This window comes from Stomoxys calcitrans, chromosome 3, assembly GCF_963082655.1.
Source record: "Stomoxys calcitrans chromosome 3, idStoCalc2.1, whole genome shotgun sequence".
Lineage (NCBI taxonomy): Eukaryota > Metazoa > Arthropoda > Insecta > Diptera > Muscidae > Stomoxys > Stomoxys calcitrans.
In genome coordinates this window covers 4,588,317-4,612,912 of record NC_081554.1, presented here as the reverse complement: position 1 = coordinate 4,612,912, position 24,596 = coordinate 4,588,317, and the positions used below count along the sequence as shown (strand labels likewise).

At 36.5% G+C, this 24,596-nt stretch overlaps 1 protein-coding gene across 5 annotated transcripts in view; it reads left to right on the top strand.

Annotated features, from left to right (window-relative positions):
- Positions 1-24,596, top strand: part of LOC106081292 (lethal(2) giant larvae protein) — a 50,887-nt gene that overhangs the window by 17,197 nt on the left and 9,094 nt on the right. Inside the window, exon 1 of one of the 5 annotated variants that reach the window (XR_001220339.2) lies at positions 19,827-19,914. The exons of 3 other annotated variants lie outside the window; for them this stretch is intronic. Coding sequence is in view for 1 of the 2 variants with exons in the window: in XM_013243163.2 (XP_013098617.1) it covers positions 19,912-19,914 (3 nt within the window). In the remaining variant the exon portion in view is untranslated. Of the gene's footprint in view, positions 1-19,826; positions 19,915-24,596 lie in introns of those variants that run through there. One more of the 5 variants, XM_013243163.2, reaches the window with a different exon arrangement.

The window sequence follows — 24,596 nt, the reverse complement described above, 5'->3', positions numbered from 1 at the left end:
CGCTCCAAAAAATGGCTCTTTTAGGACAGAAAAAAATGACACCGCTGTCTAAAGAGCCCTGGAGACCACATTCTGAAAAAATCATAAATGTGAGAATTTGGGGTTGATTTGTCTCTGATGGGATGTATCGCTAAAGTTCCCAATTCCTCTTTTTCGCAAATTAAGGTGTGGCATTTACGTAAACATATGTACTTTGAGTTCTATTTGTATGGATTTCTTTTAAGAATTCTTTTTGTATATTTTTTTGGTATTATTATATAACAACATGATCTCAATTTCACATCGTAATCTTTTATCAGCTACAATTATTTAAAATTAAAAAAAAAAAATCATTTGAGATTCTAGAAAATTAAAATTCCCCGAAGACAGACTGTTGACGAATTCCACATATAGAAAAGTACATAAAGTATAATTTATAAAATGTTGTCCATAGCCATTATGAATAATTCCTACAGTTAAGTGCTGGTCACTATTGCTGAGCTATAACGTCATGTGTATGGTATGAAAGTTCTTTAAGAAACTAAAATGAAATGTGCTATGGTGCGATGCACAAAGAGAGCAGTAACGCATAAAAAGCGATGTGAAAGAAAAGTTAACCCTAGGATGGGCGAATATTTTTTTTCTACCTTTTTGAGCGGACGTGGTCTCGCCAGACCACAACTTTAAAAGAGATATAAAATTTAAATGGATTTTTTAAATTTTATTCATTTTCTAATTTTAATTGTTTAAAACGATAACAAAAGACAAGCAAACGAAATTATGTAGATATATGGTCAAGAAAACCACGGAATTCTATCAAATGAGGCAAAAATTTAAGCTTCTAGGGGCCGTAGAAAACTAATCGGGATATGGAATCTATATCAGCTTATAGACCGATTTGGAAAATACTTTTCATGGATGGTGGAAGTCACAACAATACACTCCGTGCAAAATTTCACTCAAATCGGGTAACAATTGCGGCTTCTAGGAACTGATACCAAATCCTGAGATCAGTTAATATGGGAGCTATATCAGGTTAGTGACCAATTTGCACTGACCACACTTGGCACGGCTATTAGAAGTCCTTAAAGAACATTCCGTGCAAAATTTCAGAAAAATCGGACAACAACGGTGGCTTCTAAAAGCTCAAGAAGTCAAATCGGCAGTTCGGTTTATATGGGGCTTTATCCAATTCTGAAACGATTAGTTCCAAATCTGAACCCATAAGACAGTCCCCACAGACCTACACCAACAAGAAGATTGTGCGCAAAATTTCAAGTGGATATCTTTACTCGTTCGACCGCTATCGTTATTCCACCATCCTATCGTGGTGGATATAAAAACATAAATAAATAAAATTAAAATATTTCAACGAATAAGTTTTATATTTTCCATTTAAGTCAACTTTGTTTTTAGCTAAACAAATTTAAATACCTTTTTTAAATCTGTTGACTGTACCAGAATTTGCGATATGTATGAGGTGGTCCAGCCAGACCATGTGCGCTCAAATCCGTAGTTATAAATTTCATTACTATGAAATGTCCAAAATAATTCAAAGTTGTATAGTTTTTCTTTTTTAACTTTCTTAGAACCCTTCATTGTACTCATGCATTAAGTTCCCTTTTCACAAAAAATGCTTAATGAATTTTGCGGAAACCATAAGAGTCAAAATTGGTCTAGTCAGACCAGTCTGCGCTTCCTAGGGTTAACGACAAGTAACGCCATAAAAATATGTATATGCAAATTGCAAATTTTGCCCATGAACATTTCACTAAGGAACAGGGGCAAACTTCTCACATATCAATGAGTGCAGTCCGATTGTAGTTTAAGCTCAATGATAAGGGGCCTCCTTTTTATAGCCGAGTCCGAACGGCGAGCCGCAGTGCGACACCTCACAAATGTTGCCAGCATTAGGAGGGGAAAACCACTGCTGATGGTCTCGCCAAGATTCAAACCCAGACGTTCATCGTCATAGGCGGACATGCTAACCTCTGCGCTACGGAAGCCTATGTATGTATTTTACAATAATATTTAAAAAAAGGCTAAAATTAGGAATTTCTACATTGAATCATTCAGTGGTGTTATATTTTTTCAGGTTTAATACTTAGTAATTAGTAAAAATTTGTAATACATTTTTGGGTTAATTTTCGTTGTTATCATTAGATCATTTACTTGCCTTTAGAATTACTAATCATTTTATGTTTCACCTATTTTTACTTCTTTTTTATTTCTTGTTTGGTTGTTGTTGCGTGTTGTTCTTATCGTGATATCTATTGATAACACATAAAACAATCAGTCGCATATGCCTTGACATATTCCCGCCTTGAGCTCACCCAACATTAGTATCTTTTTTACAAGATAAGATAAGAATATTCCATACAAACAGACATGTGGAAACACAGTGTGATTCAAATGTTTTCAAAGTCTTTTTTTTTTTTTGATTAATGTAATATAAAAATTAATTTTTATAAGGCATAAAAAAGCGATACTCAAAATGAAAATGTGACTGTATGTGTGAAATACTCTGTTTAAGTAATTTTTTTGGACCGATTGGTTGGTGTTTTGCAAAAGTAAGCACAAAATAAGAAAACTTAATCAATAAAAATGAGTATTTTAAAATAAATACAGAAAAACAATGCATGTCTCAACAACAACTGAAACAAAGAGCATAAGAATATGTGTGTCTTGCCATCAATGCTACCGTAAAGGGCTGGGCATCGCTGGTATAAAGATTCTAGTCATTGCTTTTATATCTATCTGCGAAGTCCATCTAGCAGTCCGCCGAAACCATGATAGCGGAAAAACAATTTTTGATTAAAAGTTATCAAACGTATAGTTCTCTTATGTATCTGAAACCAATTCAATCATCCAAGATATTTTTGGGGATTTTTCCATTTGTTCTGGAACTATTATTTGAAAGCCGTTTGCATCTTCAGTGTCTCTGCGACATCGAAGCTTGCATACAAGAGCTTTTTGTTATTCATTCTACCAGAGCGTAGTTCATGTGACCCTTTTCAAGCAATTTCTTGGCTTGAACAGTATGTTTACCATAAAGAATCAATGGAGATTGAAAACACGAAATTATGGTTTTTGAGTCATCACTACAAGAAATTAACGTCAAATCAAATCAAACCATTACCCATGGTAGAACAAAATTAATTTTTTTACCATTACTATATATTTGCTCTTCAATAAATTGATTCAATTGAATTTCAAAAATTTCAGGAAAATTTCCATATTCTAAGCTTTTTTTTTGTTGATATATAACATTCATAAATACCTGGACTCGTGCAAGGGGGTAGAGTTTGCAAAACTGTACTCAAATAGAATATTCACCAACAATTGTGGGAAATTTATAAGTTTCAGTTTAGGTTGATATACTATGTATGCATGAATACACTGCCTAATGGTTAATGCAATTACAAGTTCCGTCGATACTCTCCTTGCTTGAGTTCATATGTGCCACCTTGATAAGGTGTATTTTTCTTATCTGCCCCATTGGTGGTTGGGGTAACGGCAATGGAATGGGGCAATTGTTCCGTTGATGATGGTTATGGGCAAATCTATATAAACATTACCCATATACAAGTATTTTGATAACAATAAACCACCGTTGACTCAGTCATGTTTGCTTTTTATAAATAAAATAAAAAACACTTGGTACGTATTATTGCTACAGGTGAAATAAATGTATACATACATATTTATCCTTTATTAGAAATATTGGAAATAAGCTACGCAAAGACTAACTTACGATACTCAAAGCATTTCTTTGATTTAATATTCAAACAATATTTCAATTTCAATAGTAAAATGCAGATTTTGCCCATGAACATTCCACTAAGGAACCGGGGCAAATTTCTCACATATCAATGAGAGGAGTCCGATTCAAGTTTAAGCTTAATGATAAGGGGTCTCCTTTTTGAAGCGGAGTCCAAACGGCGTGCCGCAGTGCGTCACCTCGTTGGAGAGAAGTTTCACATGGTATAGTACCTCACAAATGTAGACGCGAAAGCCGGGCGTCTTAACAACCTCCCCACATGCCTTACGCATGCTATCACTTGCAGCACCGATTTTACATAAGTGAGCTCGTAGTCCTATGTGTCCCGTTATGATACCAATAGCTATACTGACCTCCTTCTTGCTTCCTTTCAGTAATACCCTCGTCTTCTCACGATCATAGATCCCCCCATAATATTTTCGCCATCCTACCGACCGTTTCGCTGTTCCGCAATGTTGCATGCGCATTCTTCGCTCACTCCCTTAACTCGGACTGCGTCGACCCGAAAGGCTTCGGGTTAACCAAGTTTATTGACGGCAGTCCTCTGGCACTCACCGCCAAATCTCCTGCCTTTTCATTTCCCCTTACTCCGTTATGGCCCGGCAACCAAACGATGCGGTTTTTGTCATCCTCAGAGAAGGCGTTATTCTACTTACACTGCAAGACTGTTCGTGACCTTACCGTCTTGTTAGTTATTGCGCTTATGGCAATTTTACTGTCGGTAAAGATGTTCACACTCGACGTTCTCGCGTTAGCACCACACCACTTCACGCATTTCGTGATCGCCCGGATCTTCGCCTGCATGACCGTAAGTCCCTGAGTTTTCAATGCAAACCCCCAGGCCCTTTCTGTCCTCCAGCTTGGATCCAATCGTGTAACATGATCTTCCAGATCGCAATACTAGGGTTCCGTCAATCCAAGTCTGTGCCGATGGCAGCAGTGCCTTGCTCTCGACTTCAAGGTTCACCTCAGGTATTCGATCGGAAACCTCTTCCCTTCTTTCCAGGTTTTCTATCGTCGCTGCTCCCATCCTCAATCCATTCTCCCATCGTCTTAAGTCTCATACTTAATCTGTATATCAATGGGTCGGATATCTAAAATAGTCTCCCGTGCTCTAGCGGGCGTGGTCCTCATCGCTCCGCCTATGCCAAGACAACATGTTCTCTGAACCTGTTGTATGGTCCTTATGTTGCATTTTTTTTTCCTGCCAGTCCACCAAGCTACTGAGACGTATTTGAGACTTTTTGTATTTGAGCAGTTCGCTGGATGTCCTACTCTTTATCATGGTGTGCACAATACGTTCCATGGTTTTGAGCAGAAAGGATGTAAGGCTTATGGGTCTGTAGGCCTTTGGTGTCGCATGACTTGCTTTGTCGAGCTTGGGCATAAACACCGAAAGCCTGGCAGGAGGCAAGCTGCCAGGCTTTCGGTCAAGTCCTAGGCACTCTGTGAAAGTATTGGCTAGATGAGGCGACAGATAGTCTGCCTCTTTCTGTAGTAACGCCGGAAATATTCCATCAGGTCAGGGTGACTTAAATGGTCTGAAGGTCCTCAAGGATTCCTTTACCATAAATTCCGTAATCATAAACCTTCGATCAACGTTATGGATTTCGGTGTCTCCGTGAGTCCCTTCGTATCATGTGGAACATGGGCTTCAACATGTCCTCCGTTGTCTCTGCTCTTACTCCCATTTCGTCTACTAAAGTTTCATTTTATTAAAGGCGAACTTATAAGATTTTATTATAGTCTTTATATATGTCTATACTACACATGTCTGCCATACTTAAATGCATTTGTGTGGGATTCTACTTATTTTTTTAAAAAATTCTTATATACATTTATATCATCCATTCTCCTCCTCCTTTGGCATTTGCATAAGAAATTGTCGTCGAACAATGGCCTTTCTAGTGGTACTTCAAAAGCCAATTAAGAACATAATTAAAGTGAACAATTGTTCCCCCAACACATTCATAGCACTAGATGGGGAGTGGGATCAGCACCATTTCCCTTCAGCATGATTTTTATATTCAATGGTTTTACTCCACAAAAGAAAAAAATCCAACTCAGAGGGATGTATGTAGTACTCTAATCGTACTTACGACGAGCCTAAAAAATGTCTGTCTGGGTTAAGTGCAGTCTTATGAATTGCTTTCCAGTTTGCTTTCATTTTCTTGACTTGACTGAGTTTTATCTCATTTTATTAATGATCACCCATTCATTTATTCATGCATGTTGTTGCATCCAGCTAGGCAGTCAGTCCGCCAGTGAGGTCTCATCCGTAAGAGACCCACCATTTACAAAACAATAATCGTTGACCTTAATTTTCGATAAGTTCATGTAATGGATGTTTTTTTCCAAAACTTACAGTTTAATGAGCAAAGAAAGAAACACTTGAATATTTTCCTTCTTGTTATAATTGAAGAGTTTATTTTTGGCTAGACTTTATTCCAACCTACAAGGGAAGACGTAGGAGATGACGCAAATATGCAAACGCATCAACTATTAGATGGGAACAGATCGATCCTAAAATATGTTGATGATTCAGCGTTGAAATGTATTTTCTACATATATTTGTATGTATGCGTTTGGTTCATTTGCTCTATGTATATTAGACTGGTTCTTAACTAGTATCTACTTGATGCCTACCTCCATCAACACTGTAGTGCAAGACAAATTTTAGTCGAGCATAAAGTTTGTCGATTTTTTCAAGTATTCTTGTTTAGGTAATATTTAATATTCGATTCGAGCCGAGGTCTAAAAAAATGTTTCCTAATTTGAAAGATAAACTTCATATGAAAGTGCTTAATTTTCCAATTTGTTAAGGAAAACCTTACTTTATTCAAAGGTATTTTACTTGAGTTCAGAGAATTTTTATCTTTAATATTAGTATACAACTTTTAACTTTTAATATATAACCAATTAAATTTAAAGATAAGGTTTTTTTTTTTAATTGGGATTCAGTGGCTCGAAATCATTACCAAGATCCATCGATTAAGGAAAACGAGTTATCAATATTTAGTAATCTTTTTTTGGTGTGGCAAGGTCCAATATCCAATCTAATACATACATATTAGCGCCATTGTATTTGTTGCTAATCAAATATTCAAAACACTCTCCCATAAATTTAAGTTCTTTTCAACTTCTTTGTTTGTATGTCGGTTTTCATAAGAACTTTCATCAGTCTTTTTTCAATGCATTCATTCTATTGAATATGTATGCTATTGAAGTGTAATATTCAAAGGTTTACACTTGAAAGAGATAAAGTTAACGAACTATAAACGGCAGTATGTTAAACCTAAACGAGTGTCATGGACGGTCCACATTGTATTACACTATGTTACAAATTGGACATCATAGGTTAATTAATGGTAGTACTTACAATAATTTTTTTAGATTTTTTTAGTAAAATTATTGAATTTTAAACATAAATCTATGTAAACTTACTTAGAATTTAAAGAGTGAATATAAACTAGTAAAAAGGCTTTAAGTTCGGCCAGGCTGAACTTTGGGTACCCACCACCGGGTATCGGGTATATACGAATGTCGGGAGACCTAAAACTACCCACTGTTTAAAATTTAGCGAAATCGGCTAAGAAAGAAAACCTATGTGCTTCAGACCCTTTATCGGCAGATTGGTCTATATGGCAGCTATATCTAAATATGGTCCGATCTGAACCATATTTGGGTCCTATGAAGGGAGCCTAAAAACATCTCACTATTTAAAATTTCAGCGAAATTGGATAATAAATAAAGCTTTTATGAGCTTCAGACCCTTAACCGGCACATCGGTAAATATGGCAGCTATATCTAAATATCGCCCGATCTTTTCCATATTTGAGTCAGACGGCGGGAGGTTTAAAACAACTCAGTGATTCCGAATTTCAGCGAAATCGGGTAATAAGTAAACCTATTATGGGCTTCAGACCCTGAATCGGCATATATTTAGGTCGGATGAAGGAGGTTTAAACAACTCACTGTTTAAAATTTCAACGAAATCGGGTAATAAATAAAGCTTTTATGGGTTTCAGACTCTTTATCGGCAGATCAGTCTATTTGACAGCTATATCTAAATATAGTCCGATCTGGACCATATTTAGATCGGATGAATTTCAGCGAAATTGGGAAATAAATGAATGGGAAATCGGTCTATATAGCAGCTATATCTCAACATAGTCGGATGATCGGATGAATTTCAGCGAAATTGGGAAATAAATAAATGGGAAATCGGTCTATATAGCAGCTATATCTCAACATAGTCCGATCTGAACCATATTTGAGTCGGATGTCGGGATGTTCAGAACAACTCACTGTTTCAAATTTCAGAGACATCGGATAATAAATTCTGATTTTATGGGTCCCAGACCCTTTTTTCGGCAGATCGGTCTATATGGCAGTTATACCTAAATATAGTCCGATCTAAACCAAATTAAGGGCCTTAGACCCTTAATCGGCAGATCGGTCTATATGGCAGCTATATCTAAATATAGTCCGATCTGAACCATATTTTGGTCGGATGACGAGAGGCTTAAAAATGATCGAAATATAGTCCGATTTGGCCCGTTCAAGAACTAAACCTTCGTGCAGCAAAAAGACGTATTTGTACCAAATTTCAGCTAAATATCTCAATTTTTGAAGGCTGTAGAGTGATTAGAACAGACGGACGGACAAACACACGGACATCGTTAAATCGTCTTAGAATTTTACGACGATCCGATATATATACATATGCTTTGTAGGGTCAGAAATATATACTTCGATGTGTTGCAAACGGAATGACTAAATGAATATACCCCCTATCCTATGGTGGTGGGTATAAAAAGTGCTACATTAACCCTGTTCATGGGCAAAATTTGCATTTACATTAAACCTAAAATGTACTTTCAATATTAACGGATTCATGGCGTCTAGGTCAAGATTTGGGTTATGGTGCATTCAGAGACCCATAGTGAAATTTTATGGTGAGCAGTAATGCAAAATATTTTGATGCGTGCGCGTACATTTTAAAAGAGTTTTGAGCTCTTTTTTTTAAGGAGGGGCGTAAAAGACCCCTTTACACCCTCGCAAACCCCTAGCAGTCTTATTAGTAATATTGGAGAAGACACTATACACCTAAAATAAAAGGGTTACGAGTAATTTTATGCCAAAAATTTAATAACATTTCTAGAAAGGCGATTTTCTTCCTCTTTTTTGATTACTTTTCGATGTAAACTTTCAGGTTTTTCTGAAGGGGATTATTTTTGATCTTCAAAACTTACAGAAATTCTAAAAAAAGTTTTACCGATACATATTTTTTATATTAAATTTACTATTAAAAGTAAGTTTATTCATGTGGTAATAAAATGGGTATTTTTATATACTGAAAATTGCATAGTCATATCACATACCGTTGAGCTGTACCTATAAATACTATTTCCCTGCATTGAATCGACAAACAATGGATTTTGTAGCATAAAAACTTATTGCCGATGGAAGTCAGTGGCATACAACACCCCTTACAGATTTATCTTGCAACAGTGCACGGCAGCGACATAAACACAGAATTACATAAAATGTGGTTAATATGACATAGAAAATGAGACAAAACAATAACACAGGCAGTCAAAGTATAACCAAAGAAAAAAAGAAAACAACAACAACAACAACAAAAAACCGTAACACGTCTAAATCTAGTCAGGCTTTGAGTGGCATTAAGCGTCCGACTGCCTCTTTTATAACTATTTTAAAATTACCACTAGCTCTAGTTTTATGCCACCGACGCACAGTGGAGAAATATTGTAAATAAAGACAAACACTAGGGTGATCCGTTCGGCTTTTGGAAACTGGTTTTTCGGCCGGACTATACTAATCGGTTTTTTGAAAATATAAATCTTTGGATTTTTGATTAATCGGTTTCATGCCAAAAATAGCCGTATTGTTACTACTGGTTAATTTCTAACCAAATTTTGTTGTTGTTGTTGTAACCACATTTTCATGTGGAGGTGGCGATCCTCGTAAAGCTCCTGTAGGTGAGCAAGCTCGTTTCGGTCCAAAGAACCTATCGCCACATGGAACATGGTGGTCATTGGTTATTTAAAGGAGCCAATAATTTGCCTGTCATATCGAGCATCAGAGGCACTTATTGGGTTGCCTAAAAAGTAATTGCGGATTTTTTAAAAGAAAGTAAATGCATTTTTAATAAAACTTAGAATGAACTTTAATCAAATATATAATTGCCATTTTGTTCGATAACCTTTTACCATCCTGGTAAATTTAGTATTCCCCGCTCATAGAACTTCTGGCCTTTATCTGCAAAAAACTGAACCAAGTGCGATTTTATAGCCGCATCATTGCCGAAAGTTTTACCATTTAAGGAGTTCTGCAAAGATCGAAATAAATGGTAGTCTGATGGTGCAAGGTCAGGGCTATATGGTGGATGCATCAAAAGTTCCCAGCCAAGCTCACTCAGTTTTTGGCGAGTGACCAAAGATGTGTGCGGTCTAGCGTTGTCCTGGTGGAATATGACACCTTTACGATTGACCAATTCTGGTCGCTTCTCCTTGATGGCTGTACTCAATTTGTCCAATTGTTGACAGTAAACATCCGAATTAATCGTTTGGTTCCTTGGAAGCAGCTCAAAATATACCACACCCTTCCAATCCCACCAAACAGACAGCATAACCTTCTTTTGGTGGATATCAGCCTTTGAAGTGGTTTGAGCTGGTTCACCATGCTTGGACCATGATCGTTTTCGACTAACGTTGTTGTAAACAATCCATTTTTCATCTCCAGTTATGATTCGTTTTAAAAACGGATCGAATTCATTGCGTTTAAGGTGCATATCACAAGCGTTGATTCGGTTTGTTAAATGAATTTCTTTCAATACATGTGGTACCCATATTAAAATTGTCGCCAAACAAGCAAATGTAAACAAAATTTGGCGCACTTTTTTTTCTAAAGCAAGCTAAAAGTAACAGCTGATAACTGACAGAAGAAAGAATGCAATTACAGAGTCACAAGCCGTTGAAAAAATTTGTCAACGCCGACTATATTACTACTATATTACCGACTTTATTATAGTAGTTGGGCAACCCAATAAAATTCAGCATAATCAGACAAAAATTTAAACTTCTACGTGCCGTAGAAGACTAATCGGGAGACCGGTTTATATGGAAGCTGGACAGCACCAAGCACTGTTATTAGTAGTCATAACAAAACATTCCGTACAAAATTTCATTCGAATCGGACGAAAAATGCGGCTTCCAGGGGCTGAGGATGTCAAATCAGGAGATCAGTTTATATGGGAGCTATATCGGGTTATGTGACCGATTTGGACCGTACTTAGCACAGTTTTTGAAAGTCATAAAAAAAACTGCATGCGAAATTTTGCGTAATCGGATAACATTTGCGGATTCTAGGTGGTCAAGAAGCCAAATCGAGAGATCGGTTAATATAGAGGCTATACCCTAATCTGAACCGATATGGCCCATTTACAATCTTCAAAGACCTATATCGATAAGAAGTGTTCAAGCGGAGATCTTCATTCGTGGTTTCGACAGACAGACGGACGGACATAGCTAGATCGACTCAAAATTTCAAGACGATTAAGATTATATATACTTTGTAGAGTCCCAGATCAATATTTCAAGATGTTACAAAAGGAATGACTAGATTAGTATATCCCCCATCCTTTGGTGGTGGATATAAAAATGTTCCCTCTTGGTGGCAGAATTTTGGTAATGATTTCAAACCGAAGAAGGAAGTCTTCGAAAAAGGACGTTATCTTTCAATTTAAGTCACTTCAAATGTTGCTGGCTGGCTAAATCTCATTTTACTTCACAAATGACTATTTTTTTATTTTACGAAAAATTCTATATGTCAATTTATCGTCTTTAAGCCTAGCACTGACCTCGACTTTTCGCCCGAACAAATTGGCGACGAAGAAAATGCGATCACATTCCAAAGAAGTGATACTGAGTTCTTTGAGCAAAATAGTAGCGACATGTCGCTGCGCCAATATAAATTTCGCTTCAATGAATTGCAAAGATAATTAAATGCTCATGAACTGGGTCCAAGCAACTCTGTTTCATCATAGTTGCTTTTGTTGTGTGGCTATGTTGTACTTTTGTTTGCGTTATGTCGTCCAATAGAATGCGACATATTTTGCCGTCAATTAATGGGCAATTTTCGTGTGAATGATGCTAATACTTGGCTTTACTTATAAGTATTTAGAAACACCTCTATTTGCAAATCTTTTCTTGGTATATAAGTAAGGTATAATGTTGTACTTTACCCAAAGTCTAAATTCTAAGCTTCAACAATAATTTGGTTTTCATTACAAGATCTTTGTCTTTAATGATGTGACAAAAACTTGAGGATATTTTAAGATACGAATTTCTTAATATAAGGTAAAAAAATTTTCACCAAACAAAATTTTCACCAGGACAAAATTAAATTTTTAAATTTAGCTGTCGTATAGATGGAACTCCCGTTATAATTTCTTGAGCTTATATAGGCTTGTTTTTCATCAACATCGAGTTTATTAGAAAAGTATATTTTTTTACACCATACGGTAAAATTTATTTGTAACACTTCTGGCCGTTTTTAAGGTTTTTAGTTCTTTTTACTGAACTCATTTTTACTCACTTTCAGAAAATAGGAACGTCTTCTGGATCCTTGTCTCAATAATAATAAAATTTTCCATGAACATTCCATTAAGGAGCAGAGCAATGAATGCTATCCCATTCAACCCGAATGCCCCATAAATTTTGCCAGCATTCGTGGGGGAATCACCTCTGAAAATTAGTTCTGAAGTTTGGCGTCACAGGCGGACAAGGTAACCCCTTCGTGGCCTCTAAGAGCCTTGTCTCTATATTCAACAACAAAACTCCTTTCATATGTTTTTCACCACTTTCCCCCAATGTGTAATGCTGCGAAATTGATTACAGCCAACTTGTTGGATCGCATAACACACCACAAACAGAGCAATAAACAACAACCGCCGCAGTCATTCCACTTCATTCACGTCATAGTCATAGCTATTCATCACAATGTTGTTGCTGTTGTGTTCATTATAATAACAATCAGATGCAACAAATAATTTGGTCTAAATAATAAATGTAGTAACACTTGTAGTTTTCGCTCCCACCTGCAACAAAAAGATTTTTTGTTTTTGCCAATCTACCGCCTATGTTAACACCCTCCACACTCGACCACTGAAAAATACCAGTGGACTGCCCACCTGTTTTGGGAGGGAGAGAACAACTATGCGCGCGCTCTGTGTGATTATTGTAATAAATTTAAATTTTAAATAATATTTATTTTCCATGCATAGTACTATCGTTTCCCTTTGGGAAAGGGAAATAAAAAAGAACAAAAAATAAGCATAATAGCAAATGAAAAAAATTTTGAAATATGCAGCATTTGCAAGTTGTCTATGTTATCAGCTTTAGAATGTAATTATCTTTCGGAAATGATGGCTTTAGGAAGTTACAGCGACAAAAATGAGTGATTGACATATGAAAAGCCTTTGAGTTTACAAATGAAAGACAGTTCTTAATGAAAATATAGCCTAGGCCTTTTCCGGTCAGAGGTGTTAGAAGGAATATGAATTCTGGTATCTCTTCGATAAGGGTGTTTCTTCTGATGTACAATCCCAATTGGAACTAAATAACCTAGAATTTCTTTGGCCTATTTATAAAGGCCCCATGCGATCATTCCAGGAATGTGATAAAAGCCATTCATACTATATACCATTCACTCTAAACATTCTATCCCAACCATCAAGAGGAATATTTTACGAAATTTATTGACATTTTTATGGGCAGCGAAAAGTATGAGGAAATTGAAATATAACATATTGCCGACAGAAGAAGGTCTGTAACTTAGCAATTTCTTAAAATATATTTTGAAAAATTTACAGATATTTGAAATTAACAAAAAAGATTCGAAATTGCTACCCGAAATATTGTCTACAAAAGTTGTCGCTTTGGGTATTGTCATTTGAATTGGAGAATAAAAAGAGAACCCTCCCAAAAGTTATATATGGCAGCACTGATTGATATGAGGGAAATCTTTCTGGACTCTTTACAAAATGTTCAGACGGAAACTTGTTAAGCGGATTGCTAACTTCATTTGTTCGTGACTGGCCAATGCAGCCTAAAAATTTTAAGTGTCAGTTGGGCTTATAATGATCCTGGAAGCCAAATTTCTTTGATGACATTGTCAGCCCGCAAAATGTTCTCTCTAAATCGAACACACATCAGTGTGCCGGTTTTTGTGGCGACAAAAATTGTTTATGGCTAGAGATGGGTTTCTATATATCGGGTAAAGGTTTAGAGCGGTGCCAAAACGCACTGTTTTAAATTTCATCAAAATCGGATAAAAAAATGCTCGTTTTACGGACTCAATACTCTATTTTGGGAGATCGGTCTATATGGCAGCTATATCCAAATATGGTCCGATCTGAGCGATATTCAACAAAAATTTTAGAGGGATACCGGAGGGATTTGACACACTGTGTCAAATTTCATCGAATTCGGGTAATACATGGATCTTTTATGGCCTCAATACCCTATATCGAGAGATCGGGTGGTCGGTCTAAGGGCAGCTATATCCAAATATAGTCCGATCTGGACCACACTTCAGAGACATGAATAGGGGTCTACCAGAACTCACTGAGCCAAATTTGATCGAAATCGGATTAAAAATGACAATTTTTTTTACATTCAAAAAATTTGATATTTATTTTAGTGATAGTATTGGGTTGCCCAAAAAGTAATTGCGGATTTTTTAAAAGAAAGTAAATGCATTTTTAATAAAATTAGAATGAACTTTAATCAAATATACTTTTTTTACACTTCTTTTTCAAAAGCAAGCTAAAAGTAACAGCTGATAACTGACAGAAAAAAGAATGCAACAACAGAGTCACAAGCCGTTGAAAAAATTTGTCAACGCCGACTATATGAAAAATCCGCATTTACTTTTTGGGCAACCCAATATTATATTAGATTTTCATATCGATTTTTGTATTATAAAAACCTGAAAATGTTCCAATCTATCAATGTAAAGCGCGGGTGGGCCATGTTTGATTAATAAAAAATGAATGAATGGAATTTATTGCCTCAAGACTTTAAGTCTGGATAGCGGTCTATATAGCGGCTATATTTAACTAAAATCCGATTTTATGAGATCAAAAAGTCAGGTTTATATACAAAGAATATGAAATCATCAAAAATTTGTTGAAAAATGTTTTTATACTCAAGCTATCTGTAAAATTATAAATACCCAGCTTTTGGGTATAAATGGGTAAATACCCAATTTACCGGGTAAATACCTTTTGGGTAGCTTCGCCAAAATGTTCACGGTTTTATTTCTTTTTTTGTGCGAGATGAATCTTTTAAGTTACTGTAAGCAACACAAATAGGGCTCGTATATCAAAACGTTCTGAATACGTATAACCTCAAAAATGGTAAACTTTACGAAAGAGCTGTCAGTTGGCAGTATGCAACACAAGGGTTTTCCCTTATATGTATATAAAATTTGAAGATGAGAAGATGACAGACAGACGTTTCGCCTACTTATCTCAGTTTATCTACTGCATACTCATCAATAGGTCGATCTCTCTTTCTTCTACACGCAAACAAATAAAACGTTTGGAACATCTTTAGAAAATTTTTTATTTTGTAATTGATGTATAATTGTGTAATATTTCCCTCTACGAATTAAAGTAAGTCGTGAATTTGCCACTGTTTGATGTAAAAGTCACTTCGTTAGAGGTAAAACCTTCAGGAGAAAGGAGAAATATTTGTTCAAAAATAGAGAAATACATAAATTTTTTGCTTTTGATGCCAATATACAAAATAGGGAATATAGTGGCGATCGATTAACGATAACACTTGCCTACACGTCGTACAAAGTTAGATAAGAAATTGGTTTAATAAGTACACATTTATAAAAAGCTTATTATGAAAACACAAACTGCACCCTGCACCACTACTGTGGCTGTTATATTGTAAAATTTTTGGTTCAACTCAGAAATTTCTCCCGATTTGGCTTAGCCATGTCCGTATGTTCACATATCCTTGTTGTGCCCTTTGTCCGTCAGTCGTTTTTTGTAATCTAGGAGTAGATCGCATTTGCTATCTAATCGTAACAAAATTTTTCACAAACTTTATGATGAAGAAGTTATTTTATCGTAAACAATGCTCCAACGTTTGTCACAAACGAAGTTTACTAGACGCAAATTGACGAAGTCCGAGCAAAATTGACGAAGTCCGAGCATGTGTAGAGATTCTGAAAAAACTCTAAGCTATTGCTCGGAAACAATAAATTCTTATAAAACAACAGAAAACTTCTGAAAAAAACTCTGACTTCAGATGGCTCGGCAAAACTGGCTTACTGGGAAGTCATAAAACCCCCGCCACAGTAGTGGTTGGTGTAGGCAATAAGTACCAAAGTATATTTTTTGCTTAAAAAATGTTTGAATTTTCCCGTAATGGAATCATCTTTTATCACAAACGAAGTTCCTACAAGTTTTACCATAAACAAATTGACTTTTATATCAAAAAATGGCAAATTCATGGCCAAGGTTCAACAGTGGAGGATAATATTACCCAACAACTTTAAAAATAGTACTTTTCCAATAAAAAAAGCGTGTATATAAACAAAATGAAGGCTGAATATTTTGCCTTAATTTTATTGATTTCATTTATTATCGCTAACGCAAACAATTCCACGAATCATTTGCGAAAATTGCCAAAGGGGATCGTAGCAAAAGAGTTAAAGAAGGCAATACTTAAAAAAAATGGGGAAAACCCCATTACGATTACGATTACGATTACGCTTTTCGTAATTACCGTTATGGGAGGTAAAAATTCAGATGGTGAATCATCTTGAAATCGAAAGGGAACATTTATGCCCATAGTCACAAACAGATACCAATTTAACTTAACTATAACATAATTCTATATGAAAAGTACAATAGTTAACAACCATGTTAACGTTGTAAAAATTAATGTTTATAGACTTTATTAGTTATGGTATGCTGTAATACGCCCTATCAGTTAACTTGCGTTCAGCTCCACAAGGTGGCGTTGTAGTGCATTTTAAAGCTTTTTTCTCTGCTGTTGTAGCTCCAGCTTTGTTTTACCGCGGACTCAAAGAAACACAAACGGTAACCAGTTTTATTCCATTCCATTCCCCAGAAAATATTAAAATTTTAAATTTTCTGTTTATTTAGTCTCGTTTTTTGTACCCGTTTTAAATTATCATCTCCGCTATGATACCAAAAGCTCAAACCAGACGCGAAAAAGTTGTTGAAATGTATAAGAGCGTCTGATCGCTGAGCCAAACATTGGTAAACTTAACATTTTATGCTCTCTTTCTCACTCTCACTCACTCAATACTTTCCAATGTGGTGAATTTAAATTCAATGGCTTTATTTAAGCCACACAGCCAACTAACTTGAACTGTTAAAGTTCTTTCACATTGCCCTTGTCATTTTTTCTGTTTGGTTTTTTAGTGTGTTTCTCTGTTAACAATTAACCTTGTTCTTACCAATTTGGGTCGAGTAACAAAATTGGCCAGAGGCTCAAATAGCCAGCAGCTGAATGTGATGACAGTCAATGCCATAACCAAGAGGCAAATGATAAAAGTGTGCATTGGAGTGGAGTGTAAGTGCCATTGTGTTATTCATGTTGGTGGTGTTAGTAAAACAAAGCAACTGGTTTCAAATTTACAACTCCTCTTCTCAGAGTGTCTGAGCGCGTCTACTTACCACCACCGCTATTGGCCAATAAACAATAGTGGTTAAACTCTATAAAGTGACGATGATGATGATGACGATCGTTTCATTGTTTAGTTTTACTATTTAGTTTTTGGGTTGTTGTTGTTATTCCTGCGCTTGTGAGAGTCTTTGACATGGTTGCCGCATACTATTTGCATTACTTGACCAAATTATTTTCTTTTAATTCCCCAAAAAACAGTTAATATTGGTTTATTTTCAAATCATAGCAATTTTCAATTTCGTGGAAAATTCTTTTGTGTTATATTCTTTGCGAAAATCATGCCGATGCTTATTACTTGGAAATTCTTCAACAAAAATCGCGCTACACGTGGAACATGAGAGACGGGTGTGTGCGATTCTTCTAACCAATTGGGTTCACTGCCAATTGTCCAGACATCGGGAACAGTAAGTGCCACAGAGTGTCCAATAAGAGGACATTAGTCAGGAACTCAACTTTCGGAACAACCAACATTAACATGAAGATTTCTTCAGTGTGCCATGCCTTGCACGATTTGGCGCTGAGGATAATAATATTTCGTCCATTATAAATTGTTTTGGTTAATCATCGGCTCGGAGAACACAGATGCGACAAATGGCTTCTTCTCGCTCTAATGGTCAAAAAATTCTGTATATCTCTTCGTATTAGTCTCACAGAGACTCATGTCTCATGATGTCCTATCCACTGGGTTTCGGGAGTAGCTTCACGGTAGTTCAAGTTAGTAGTTCAAAGTTAACAATTCGTCAAGTTCGCTAATAACCCGCTTGATATCTAAATAAAGCTCCCTAATTCCAGAAGAATCCCAAAGTACTCGTCTACGATTTTAAGCGAAAAACAGTCTATAGGTCCAACTTAACTGCTACCCGCATGCATACTCTGTATGAGTCATTAGCTGCAAACACAGATGTGAATCCAATAATACTGGATCAAAGATAATGAAGTCATAACTTAGAACGATGAAAAAATATTCTAAATTTGTTTGTTCTTTGTTGTGTTGGTTAACGTTAGCAACACACTAGAAATTTTGTATAATCTGTTTTTTCTTTCACCTTCTAAAAGAACAATATACAAGTAAGAGCGTGCTAAGTTCGGCGGGCCGAATCTTATATACCCTCCACCATGGATCGCATTTGTCTAGTTTTATGCGCGGTATCCCTTTTTTTTTAGAAATGAATGCTAAACATTGTAGAAATTATTGTCGGAGAAGTATAATTTCTTCGGATAAGAATTGCGCCTTGTAGGGGCTCAAGAAGCAAAATCGGGAGATAGGTTTTTTATTGGAGCAGTATCAAGCTATTGATCGATTCAGACAATTTCTGCCAAATCGGATGACAATAGCGCCCTCTAGAGGCTCTAGAAGTCAAGATCCCAGATCGGTTGATATGGCAGCTATATCAGGTTATGAACTAATTTGAATCATACTAAACACGGTTGTTGGAAGTGATACCAAAACACTATGTGTTTTGGTATCGGAAGAGAATTGCGCCCTCTAGTGGCTCAAGAAGTCAAGACCCAAGATCGGTTTATATGTCAGCTAAATCAAAACATGGACCGGTTTGGCCCATTTACAATCCCAACCGACGTACACTAATAAAAAGTATTTGCAAAATTTGAAGCGGCTAGCTTTACTCCTTCGAAAGTTAGCGTGCTTTCGGCAGAGAGACAGACGGACGGTCAGATGGACGGACATGGCTAGATCGACTTAAAATAACATGACGATTAAGAATATACATACTTTATGGGGTCTCAGGCGCATATTTCGAGGAGTTACAAACAGAATGACGACATTAGTATACCCCCATCCTATGGTGGAGGGTATAAAAATGGGGAAACAAATATTTGATTGGGTTCCGATATTCTAAAGCTTGGAAACCCTGGTGTTTGGGTAAAATGTTGTGTTAAAAAAGCCAACTTCTCCGAGTTCAAAGCGTTAAAATAAAAGAATACTCATATAAACCACAACGGAACGAGAATGGGGCAACAAACAGCAAATTATAACAATCAAGACAGACAGACAGACAGGGAGATAGAAAGACAGTAGGGGCAGGTAAGAGAAGAAGATTGGCGAGCAACATGGTACCATACCATTATTGAACCTATACATTCATAGATAGCTTCTTCTGGTAAAAGCATTTTAGTGCCTTTTTCTTCGCTTTGGCCTGCCTTGCTGTTGTGCTCTTCTCTGGAGTCATCATTATGGCTTGAATTCGACTTCAATTGACTGAATGGTGTTTTGGACTTTTTAGTTGCGCGTTTCGAACAATGCGAATCAGTTAAACAATGCTATTTTACACAGAAGGTTTCCGCAAAGGTCTACGTTTGAACAGCAACGGCAGTGATGGAGCAACAGACGCCACTTCCAACCATGATGGCAATGGCCAAATTTTCCAAATGGTATGAGAGGATTTTCCTATAGCCGGTGATGAAAGTTCACGGGCTTCGCGATGTGTTAATATATTCGCATGTGTGTTAAGTGTTCAGCGTCAATGTTAATGTGGTTTGCTATCGTAATTTGTTTTTAATTGAACCATATAGTGCCGCCGTCGATTATGGATTTTTTGAAGGGTCATTCCAGAAAATAACATCAAAAGAAAAAAGTGAAAACGCTAGTGTTTATTTCAATGAAATTCGGCCCGCCGCCTAGGAAATTGCTTCCCAATCGTTGGTCATGCAATTTCGCTGGTGATTAGTGTTTGTGTTGCTTTGAAACATCGGAAAACATGAATAAAAAGCTTGGGTTTCATTTCTTTGGATAATTCTTAAACTACCCCCTCTTTGTGAAATTAAAGACATAGCCATACGTTGATAAATTAACCCATAAAAAGCGGTCATGAAAATTGCCATAATATATTGACTTGTAAATTAATCATACGAGTGTTTGCTCTTAAGAGAACAAAAATAAATCATTGATTATTTACTGGATATGTAAAAACAAACTTGTATGTATGCTTGTACCAAGAAATGAAATAATTATTCCCTAACACTATACTCAAATCGATTTGGCATTATTAGAAAGGAGTTGTACAGAGTTGTTGTGTTGGTAAGAAATTTTTAAAAAGAAGAGCTTAGCATAAAGCTATCCTGATATCATCCTTTGTTTTAATCCAAATGAGGTTGAACTGTTGGAAAAATTATACCCACTTTCACTTATGTTTTTCGATTTCATTTCTTCTAAGCAACGTCTTTATTTAAATTTCTAAAAAGCCAGTTCTCGAAGAAGGGTTTGCTTATTAGAATCCCAAAAACACAATTCTTTATGAAAATTTTGTGATATAGTTACTAGGGGACGAATATAAATATGATTTAAAGAGTTGGGTTTGGGCAAATAGACCGATTTGAATATAATTAAATGTAGTTCGTATTGTACGGTAACTAATAGTATTGTTGTCTTGGCATAACTGGGGCTCAAACAATTTTCAATAAAATATTTAATTGGAAATAAAAAAACATTTAATGGAACAAATAAATAATTCAATCCTTTTTTAATTGAAACTGAAATCGTTTTCAATCATTTTTTAAATCAATTAAATAATATTTTTTTTTTAATTACACAATGTAATTGAAAAATTTTTTAATTGTCATTTTCAGAAACGATGATTGACGCAGTTCAATTAAAATATCAATTGAATCAATCGTGATTAAAACCGACTGTATAAACTCAAAGTTTATACTTATTTTTTTTATATGCTTATGAATTATTAGTTTTAAAATCATGAATTCGTAGTCTAAAAACACATGAATTATATATCAGTTGAAAAGGCACTGAAATTAATGTAACGAAATGTAAATGTCATGAAAATGTACTAAAAAAGATACAAATGCCGATACTCGAAGGCTTCTTGGCGGGCTTAAATAGCTAAATTCGGTCACTTCGTCAGTAGCAGCGTTCGAGTCAGCAATAAATTGGTAAAATCAGGCTAACTCCTTGTTTTACTTTCCCCCTCTTTTTTATTTCATTCTACGGGTAACCTCTTTTACCTTGGTATATTGGCTAGAACTGGGAGTCTGTGACCCACAATACAGTCCACAACCAGTTGATGGAATAGTTTGGATAACATCCAAAGCATCCACACACACTCATCTTATTGGAGCGACCCCCTTACGTGCTGGACGTCTCCCCCAGTTTATTCATCGACATTTAATTTTATCTGCAGAAGCACGCCGACTAAGGTCTGGAGACGATTTGGGACATCAGGCTAATAGACAAAGGGATGAAGAGTGAGGCAGCTTTGGCGGCTAAGAAACATAGAACGATGCGGGAATAGATTGTGAGTTGGATTATCAAGGTGAACCAGATGGATTATCGATAGGTAAATGGAGATTTCGGATCGGATGCGTGAAACGATTATTGATATCGAGCATGAAACATGAATAGGAAGTATGCAGGCGAAACCCTAGCACAAATGCCAATTGATAGATGTTGATACACAAAGATAGCAGAAAGAACTGATGTTTCAGCAACCAACCTCTTTTATCGTCTGCCTGATCATAACACGTTCTTGGTCTTAGATTTGTTGCTGACAATATAAGGCTTTGCCATCAAGTCATTGCAGAGGAGAGTGTAGAATTTTGGATCATTTTTTTAGCATTTGTCACCGTATGTCAACAATAAGTCTATTCAATATGTATGTCATTCTATCATTAAAAAATGGCAAAGAGACCAACACCGAACAAAACAACACAGGCCAGATTTAATGCCAGAGAATGCCAAGATACAAGAACATGGGAAAGAGGCGCACGTTACCCTTTAGGACGGGAAATATACCTTGGGGAAATCAGGACACGGTTAAGACAAGGCGAATAAGAAAAGCATATGTGCGACCTTTGGCGTCGAGAGTGGACCCACACAGAATATAAGTTGCTCCGACATAGGTTTGGTGCCCTCAACGAAGCTTTGGGCGGAGCATGTGAGGATTCATTGCCAGACTTTGGCGAGAGAAAGTTTTCAGCGATTGGGGTCGCATATTACACCATTAGCTTAAGCTGGTTTTACAGGTTATTTTCTCATTTGTACACATCGTATGATACGTACGATCAATTTAATATGATCAAGTAAAAAGGCATTAAGTTCGACCGGGCCGAACTTTGGATACCCACCACCCCTTGGGTATATATGTAAACCCCATTTCGTCACAATCAAGTGAAAATTTAATAACTTAAGCACCCAAATTCGGCACGGACATTGAGTGGTCTAATATTTATGCCACTATTCAATTTTGTAGAACAAAATATTGGTCTTTTTGGTAGATATATCCAATTATTAACCGTTCTGAACCATATTAAGGTCGGATATCGTGAGGGTAATAAATAAAGTGGAGGTTAGCATCTCCGCCTATGACGCTGAACGCCTGGGTTCGAATCCTGGCGAGACCATCAGAAAAAATTTGCAACGGTGGTTTTCCCCTCCTAATGCTGGCAACATTTGTGAGGTACTATGCCATATAAAACTTCTCTGGAAAGAGGTGTCGCACTGCGTCGTAAATCTGCAACGGTGGTTTTCCCCTCCTAATGCGGGCAACATTTGTGAGGTACTATGCCATATAAAACTTCTCTGGAAAGAGGTGTCGCACTGCGGCACGCCGTTCGGACTCGGCTATAAAAAGGAGGCCCCTTTTCATTGAGCTTAAAACTTGAATCGGACTGCACTCATTGATATGTGAGAAGTTTGCCCCTGTTCCTTAGTGGAATGTTCATGGGCAAAATTTGCATAAATAAAGCTTTTAAGGGCTTCAGTCCCCTTATCGGCAGATCAGCAGATCGGTCTATATGGAAGCTATATCTAAATATAATCCGATCTGAACCATATTTAGGTCGGATGTTAGGAGGCTTAAAACTGCGCACTATTCCAAATTTCAGACCCTTTATCGGGAGATCGGTCTATATGGCAGCTATATTTAAATATAGACCGATCTAATCCAAACTTAGATCAAATTTTGGGAGGCTTAAAATAACCCACTGTTGCAAATTTCAGCGAAATCGGGTAATAAATAAAGCTTTTATGGTCTTCAGACCCTTTATCGAGAGATCGGTCAATATGGTAGCTATATCTAAATATAGTCCGATCTGAACCATATTCGGGTCAGTTGTCGGGAAGCCTTAAACTACTCACTGTTTCAAATGTCAGCAAAATCGGATGAAAAATAAAGTTTTTATGGGCATTAGAATCTTTATCGGAAAATCGGTCTATATAGCGCTATATTCAAATATGGTCCCATTTGTCTCGTTAAAGAACTAAAGAACCAGCGTGCACCAAAAAGACGTATCTGTGCCAAATTCCAGCTCAATATCTCATTTTTGGGTTGTAGAGTGATTACAACAGACGGACGGACAGACAGACGCACGGACATCATTAAATCGTCTTGGAATTTTACGACGTAGTAGGGTTGGAAATTGATATTTCGATGTGTTGCAAACGGAATGACTAAATGAATATACCCCCTATCCTACGGTGGCGGGTATAAAAATGGATTTTGGAATAAACATTCTTATTTCATCGATAATACATGTACTTGCCAATAAAATGAAGTACAATTGATATGACAGTACGTACCGGTTAAGGCCAACACAAAATGAGTACGTCGAGCTTTGTTTTTCAGCGTTGGGTTGAAAAATGCAACTCTGCTAACAAATTCCATAAAAGCAACACGCAAAAGTTACAACCCAGCACTCAAAAACAAAGCTCAGCCCTTATTCTGTTTTGGCCTGTAGAGCGCGCTCTTCGACGTTAATAAGGAAAGTCTTGTGCATGCAGAAAGTGACACACACATATTGTGTAATAGCATCTTTAGGTGTGTTTTCATATATTTTTCTTTAATCTAAAGTAAAATAACATAGAGCAAAGTGCGAATCAAATTTGGAGTCATATATAGAACCTTCCCCTACACCACAGCCTACACATTTACATATACCTATTTGAAAAGTATGCAGTAACACACAAATTTGGAATAAGGTGCCGAGGGAGCCGGCTCACCTCCAATGTCACAAAGCGGATAGGACAATAGGAGTATCAGTAAAAAATATTTAAGCGCAAAATTCCTATAGAATTCCAAATTTTGGAACAAGTGTTAGATAAATGA